Consider the following 7533-nt stretch of genomic DNA (forward strand, 5'->3'; position numbering starts at 1 on the left):
GGATGATTAACCTACAATTTGAACTTTGAACTTGCTGCTATGAAGAAGAATAGAGATAATACCAGACCAGCGGACAAGATAAAGAATTAGAAAAGATCATTAATTAGGGCTTCTAGCAATAAATAAAAAGACTTGACTTTTAAATTTAATATTTCAATTCCTTTTTTAAACTTTTGCGTAGTTACAAGCTACCTTCTGAAAATTTGGGTGTTATATTAAGGACTTTTCAACAAGTTTTGTATTAATTTGAAAAAGTCTCTTGGGCTTACGTCTCATTACAAAAACGTGCCTCAACGCCCGACGTACACCCTGATTTACTAGGTGTACGCCTCTTGAGACTTTTACCGCCTACCATCGCCTCAGGCCATTTTTGGTGCACCTCACCCCACTGATCGAAAGTTTTTGTATGTGGTAGAGCAAATGTTCTTTTACAAACTACTTTTATACCTATTTTTCACTATAAATTTTGAAAATAAAAAAACCTTAATAGATAAATGAGTAAAAAGGCTGCCAGAGTGGAATTTCCAACTGTCTCTAACGAATAGCAGAAAACTGGTTGGTTGGGAATTGGATACAGAAAATCTCTACTCCAAAAAATGGCGACTCTTTCATTTTCGTGTTCATCTCCTTCTTTGAATTACCAGCCTCAAACCTTCCTTTCTCATCCCTCTCACTTGCCATATGCTCTCTCCTACTCTTGCAATCTTCTCGAAGGTTCATTTTTCTTCTTTATTCTCTCTCTTATCTTCTTTGAATGAAATTATTACATTAACTCCCACTACTTGTTCAGGTCCCAAGAAAAACGGCAACCCATATATCTCTAGCTGCAACAACCCTGTGCCTCGTACAAAAAAAGGGTATCTTTCATTTCCTTTCTTATCTTTTTCGGGTCATTTAACTACAGTAAAGTACCCAAAAATACTTTGTGACCAAAAATAGTTTCTTAACTTTACTGTTATAGTGGGTAAAATTTTGTGATTTTATTGCTACAGCGGATAAAGTTGAGTTATTTTAATTGACAAAATACATTCTTGATTTTATTATTATATTATTATAGTAGGTAAACAGAATAGATTTGTGAGTTGATTGTTATAGGGAGTAAAGTTGGCGATCATATGTTATTTTATTCAGTTACGATTAACTTATGTCAGTTTTCCATTTGCTAGATCAATGATCAGAGTACATTTCTGAATTTAAAATAATTGTATAGTGTGCAAGTTAAAGGAGAATGTGTAACCAAGAGAAGAGAACTCCTGCTACATGCAGGCTCTGTTGCATTTTCTCTGTCCGCTTTTAGCTCGATCGCATTGGCAGAGAACGGTACGCTTTGACTAATTTTACTGCTTTGACATGCCCGGTATCCTTCATAATGTCTACTTGCTAAAAAAGGTGATGTTATTTCAGATGTCGCTGAGGATTTTCGTGTTTATTCAGATGATGTCAACAAGTTTAAGATAATGATACCTCGTGGTACGGTTTCACATTCCATTTTTACTTCTTGAATGCAAGTATTGTAGTTGCTCTTCATCAATGCAACCATGCGCAAAAGAGGGATAATAACTATTCCAGCATTTGCTAGTGACTGTTAATTATAATATAAAGAATTGGTATGTTATGTAGGAACAAAAATAGGATCTTTATGGCTTAGATATTGAGATGTAAAATTTTAAATCTCATAGTTCTTGGGGAAAAACATGATGGTAACCAGACGGGGAGCCTGAATTTGAAAGTTATGGGTTCAAGGTTCTAATTTTTTTAAGTTACTGGTTTCTAAATTAATAATTAGTACATACTCAATGAATTCCATAAGATAAATACAGAGTTTGGACCAAAGCTACTGGGTTTGGCCGAACTCGTAGCTGATGGGCTAGCTCCGCTCCTGATGGTAACGAGCTGAAGAATTACTTGCAGATTGGCAAATAGGCGCAGGAGAAGGTGATGGAGTGAGGTCGCTCATAGCTTTCTATCCTCAAGAAGCTTCTAACACAAATGGTATTAAGTTGGACATTGTAATGGATTGGTTGTTTGAGTCTTAATATATATAAAACTTGATCATCTGTTGCTTCAGTTAGCATTGTAATCACAAGCCTTGGTGCTGATTTCACCAAATTGGAATCTTTTGGGAAAGTTGATGCTTTTGCCGAGAATCTGGTGGGGTTTAATCCATCTTTACTTTTGAAAAACTCTCCTTTTCTTTTTATATTTTTGCTTCAGTTGGCATTCTTACTTCAGTTCTCAATGATTTGTTACAGGTTAGTGGATTAGACAGAAGCTGGCAAAGGCCGGCAGGAGTGAAAGCAAAACTCATAGATAGCAAAGCTTCTAAAGGTATACAACACAATCTAAAACACTCGATAAAACTTGACTGGTCGCGATGTTATTTAGGGGTGCTTCCGATTGAGGAATCACATTTGATTGAGTAAAAGTGCTTTTTAATCTGTTTCCATTATACAGATTAAAATTTGGAGCTTTCTTAAACTATTGTTGGAGCTTAAAATGTAGGCTCTCATTTATTGCCACTAACTTACTGCTAAAGAACCCCGTTAATCTATGGACTTCAAACGCTACAAACTGTCATATTGATTTTTTTTTACTTTTAAATCAAACAGTCTGTTTATAAAGGGATGAAATGGAACGCATACTATTGTGCCTACACAACTACAAAGTGCTTTTATGAAATGATTGCTACAGACCACACAGCCTTATTTGAGGTACTCATTTCCGAAAAGTCGACAAGAAAAACTGCTGAAATAATAGCCAATGCACTCATATACACAGCCTGTATTTCTATTGTGTACCTAGACCATTTTGGGAGAATGAAACTTCAATAGTGAGAAACTTCGAATGAAAGAAACCACAATTGATTAATTGGATAAAAGAAACTAAGTGATTTTATCTCACTGAAGCAGTTGTGACTTTCCATTTCCTTTGCTTGAAAGCTAGGCAGTTTATACTTGCTCGATATTTTGAGGCAATTTGAGTTTAAGGCCACTGCTGATTGTCACTATTAATCAGGGTTGTATTACATCGAGTACACTCTCCAAAATCCCGGTGAAAGTCTCAGACATCTATTTTCAGTGCTTGGGATAGCAGACAACGGGGTTTACAATAGGCTGTATACTCTCACTGGACAGGTCAGCTTAATGAAGCAAAAAGACGAGCATTAGACTTACTTACTTTGGCTTTTTATTTATCCATTACGAGAGGATGATGAAGAGTGTGATAGATTTACTTTACGAGGAGACTGTAATTGATCGTAAGATTTAATTTATCTTGCAGTTTGTAGACGAGGAGGCAGAGAAATACGGTGCCCAAGTAGAGAAGGTAATTTAAGAGAATTTTCTTCCGCTTTTGTGTATGCTAGTTTCATGAGTGAAGATATGCATCACAAAAATGTTTATAGTTCCCACTTTTTAGGTCTTTATGTTCATGATTAATATGTTTATAAAGCATGAAACAGGTAAAAGCTTAAAGTATAACTGGATAATAGATGGAAACTTATGCAATGCAATACTGCTTTGAATAACTTAAATTCATGTCTTAGACACTATAAGAGAGAGCTGATATGTTGAAGTAAGTTCAATCAGTTTGAATCCAGGGAAAAACAGTTTGCTCTTGTGTGATTAACTCTTACATAAATATTTATGTCGCAATGCCCTCTTATTGCCCTGTTTTGCACATGAATTCTTTATCATTGGTTGTGTTTTTAAGTGATGATTATTTTCTAGTGGATCCTCTTAAACACGTTTTGAATCATTGTCTGAATCTTCTTCCACTGTGCAGGCTGTTTCTTCCTTCAGATTAATATGATGACATAATAGGGAGCAATATCACAAATTTTGGCTTGAGCTTCTGGTTTGCTAGCCTGTGAATGGCACAGTGGATAAGAACATAATGTGGGTAAGCTATATTGTGATGAACCAACTACTTGATCAAGTTTTTTGACAAAAGACTACTTATTAGAGCTGGCATTTACATATATCAATATATACCAAAACTGTATGACAAATATGACCATGGTTCAGATGTAATATGACCAAATTTTGGACACTGCAAACATTTGTGTCAAGGGGATGTCGTGCTTATACATTTATAGTTTTCTTCATGACCTCACAGGTAATTTGAGTTTTATAGTCATCAATGATGAATGGTAGATTAATTAATAAATGTATAACCCAAATTATTCTGAAGTTCGATTAACACATTAATTTCTTCTACAACAGTTAGTATACTTTAATCTTTTTGAAGATTTTAACCATGACTTGATGATCCCAAGCGATGCATATTTCTAGTTATCACTATTAACTAGGACCTCAAACGTCTATATTATGTCATTTGAGAAGAAGGAGCTGAAGGGGCAAATATGTCATTTGACACACAAGGGAAATAGGTTGAGTCCATTTATTAAGGAGGAAGGGGCCAAATATATCCATCCATATTATCTACATTTAATCTCCGTTATACTATCCAGCCAAATTTATTCCTACAATTATTTTAAATTTGGCGAGGTTAGATGTGTACATTATTCGAAAGTAAAGGGATAAATTTGGATCTTTTCTCTTTATTAAAATACCGCTAATTATAGAGACATTCAGCTAAGACGACGTAATTTTTTAATGTATTTAAAAATTGTAAAGCTTAAAGTTACGCTTAATAAAATTAAAGATTTTTACAATTTGAGATTTTTAAAGTCAATGTCGGCCTTTTCACATTCTAGCTTGGAATAAGGCATAAATATTCCCTAAATTTGTGTCAAATTTGCAGTTAACACACATGTACTTTACGGAGGTCCTATACTTATCATTTATTTTTAAGGCCAAAAGGTAATGTGGAATTTAAATTCTGACATCATTCTCCATATTTGGATTGGCAATCAATTTGGGATTCCTAGATTTTGCTCATTTTAATATACTAATATATCATCGAACGAATTGGTATCGTATTTTTCGAAAGTGATCTTCTAACCCATGTGAATGCAACTTGCGTTTTCATTAATATTGAACATTTATGTGGGGCATTTGTATCTATACCCGCTTTTAGGGTTACGTTTTAATTTGTGTCCATTTTGTAAAAAAAATTGCAAATATACCCACTTTTTTGCGTAACTTCAGCATACGGGGCTGAAGTAGCAAAGACAATTAGGGGCAGATTTACAGTGTACCGAAGGGTTCACGTGAACCCGTGGTCTTTGACAAAAATTGTATATATTATGTATATAATTCATATAATTTGTCCAAATACTACCTTTGTGAACCCATGGTTAGATTTGTTGTGTTGTTTCACTGGTTAAGTAGCTGCAATTTTTCCCTAGGGACCAGGGATCGATCCTTATCAGCTTATTTATTCTATTTTTTTTATATTATCATACTAGTGGTGAACCCATTCTCCAAGAATCCTGAGTTTGTCCCTGAAGTCAATCACGCAAAATTTCAGCATTCTAGTAGACGGGTCTGACGTAACAAGTGTGCTGAAGTTTTTGTTTGTAATTGTTGAACTTAAGCATAGTAGCTGAAGTTTTGTTCTCTATTTGCTGAAGTTTTTGTTTGTAATTGCACTAAATAAGCTGAAGTTTTTTTGTCTTGGATTCATTAGTTTTGCCATTAAGCTTTTTCAAAAGCTTCAGCAGAAGATGATAAAGTTATTTAGTTCATTTATAAAAACTTCAGCACTAAATAAGCTGAAGTTTTTTTGTCCTGGATAAACTTTTTCAAAAACTTCAGTAGAAGATGCTGAAGTTATTTAGTTCATTTGTAAAAACCTCAGCACTAAATAAGCTGAAGTTTTTTTGTCCTGGATTCATTAGTTTTGTCATAAAGCTTTTTCAAAAACTTCAGCAGAAGATGCTGAAGTTATTTAGTTCATTTGTAAAAACTTCAGCACTATCTAAGCTGAAGTTTTTGAATTTTTTTTTGATACATCAATGCCTTTTTTCTTAACGTCGTCAAGGTTTGTCTTGTTAGTAAAATCGAATTCCAACTTCTCATCAACTGAGGAGTTATAAGTTTGTGCCGAGTTTAAGAGGATTTTCTGTAACTGTATATCATCATCGTCAACGTAGCCGTCAACGCCGTCTTCATAATCGAAATCCAAGGATTCCCAGTGATATTCAGCTTTTTCATCAAATTGTAAGGTTTTCTGACAGAGCTTTCCATATAATATGCTACTTTCTTCGTCAAAAATATCTACTAGTGATACTTTTTCGTTTTCATTTTCAGTAAGCTACTGTATTGTTAATACTTTAGTTGTTTAGATGGAAAGAGTATCTTGTCAAACTTTGATGATGAGTCGTGTAACTATTTAAGGAATTACATTATATTATAGTTATCATATAAATATTTTTATATTTTAGCATGTTACTATTTGTCTTTTGTTTTACCCGTCAATTCATAGTTTGTTAATTGTAGTTGGCTTTATATAAAGTTTACAAAGAAAAGGGCAGAAAACGAAGGAGGAGAATGAGGAGGAGAAAGGAGGCTGAAATTGTTTAAAAAGTGGGTACAAATTAAAAAAAATTAAGAAAATGGGTATAGATTAAATAGGAGAGACCAAATAGGGCGTCTCATGCAATTTTTACCATTTATGTTCTTCAATAAATAATTGCTAAAAATATTGAGACCCAAATTTCTTTTAATCAATTCCAGAAGTAGAGTTTTAGATGATCTGGATAATTAAGACAAGAAATTAAACACCAATTGGTGCCGAATTCTTAAGAGATTTGTCGAAAGTGATCTTTTAGCACATGTTGAAAGCAATAATTAATTACCAAAGGGTGTTGGGATCAGAGGCAGCTTGACATAATTTGGGCCTAAAGTGTAACTACAATTAAAGGCACAACTCTTTATAATATTATTTTTCAATTGATAATATAGCTAACCGATTTAATCACTATTAAGACGCTGATTTTATGTATTTTTATTTTAAAAACTTCTTTATGTTGAGGCAACCGTTAGGCATTTGAAAATGAATCAAGTCTTTTGGGTTATAAGTATTTCAATTAGAGTATTATCTTCTATTTGTACTAATTCCCATAACACTTTTAACTCAAAATATAAGTCTAATCCATCAATATTAGAGTGACTATTATACTTTAAGGAACATCAAAGCTTATTGCAATATTTTTTGTTTCCTTCAAATTCTCATCATCTAGTAATCTCAATATTTTAAAATAATACCTATAGGTTTTAGCGGTTAGAATGTGAAAAAAGCAAATGAAAGTTACATAAAGTTTTAGGAAATTATAAAGATATTTTACTTTAACAAAAGACTTTTCCAGTCACATTAACTTCACAATGATTTTTTACTATAAAATACTTAGATATTTTTAAGAAAAAATTAATACATAACATATTCCTTCTAAAATTGGGGCCCCTCGAAATTGGGGACCTAAAGCATATGCCTTACTTGACAATCCTTTTGATCACGCTTTGGTTGGGATCTCTTCACCTTTAATTGAAAATTTTCAAGTTCAACATCTGAAAATAGAGAACTTTTTGGTAAAGAGCGTTTTACCCCTTAGTAGGTGTGAATCTAGAT

The 7533-nt window shown here is 33.3% G+C and overlaps 1 protein-coding gene across 2 annotated transcripts; it reads left to right on the forward strand.

The window, feature by feature from the left end:
* The first annotated feature begins 525 nt into the window (after positions 1–525).
* LOC104212152 (psbP domain-containing protein 3, chloroplastic) lies at positions 526–4105 on the forward strand. 2 transcript variants are annotated; one of them, XM_070160297.1, is made up of 10 exons: positions 526–714; positions 791–857; positions 1211–1320; positions 1405–1470; positions 1900–1992; positions 2069–2151; positions 2253–2328; positions 3016–3134; positions 3280–3324; positions 3784–4105. In XM_070160297.1, exons 1-10 carry the CDS (start codon positions 597–599, stop codon positions 3808–3810), a joined length of 804 nt encoding a protein of 267 aa, XP_070016398.1. In that variant the 5' UTR covers positions 526–596; the 3' UTR covers positions 3811–4105. The 2 variants fall into 2 exon arrangements, with proteins under 2 accessions (XP_070016398.1, XP_009759652.1); XM_009761350.2 differs by having other exon boundaries at positions 1912–1992.
* Positions 4106–7533: the final 3428 nt, after the last annotated feature.

This window comes from Nicotiana sylvestris, chromosome 10 (assembly GCF_000393655.2).
Source record: "Nicotiana sylvestris chromosome 10, ASM39365v2, whole genome shotgun sequence".
In the NCBI taxonomy this organism is placed as follows: Eukaryota; Viridiplantae; Streptophyta; class Magnoliopsida; order Solanales; family Solanaceae; genus Nicotiana; species Nicotiana sylvestris.

Bases quoted from the DNA above. Each gene is read 5' to 3' on its own strand.
- LOC104212152 (XM_070160297.1), top strand. From the start codon at position 597: ATGGCGACTCTTTCATTTTCGTGTTCATCTCCTTCTTTGAATTACCAG. The intron at 1,471-1,899 runs GTACGGTTTCAC...AACGAGCTGAAG, and splicing joins TAAGATAATGATACCTCGTG to AATTACTTGCAGATTGGCAA. The intron at 3,325-3,783 runs GTAATTTAAGAG...TCCACTGTGCAG, and splicing joins ACGGTGCCCAAGTAGAGAAG to GCTGTTTCTTCCTTCAGATT.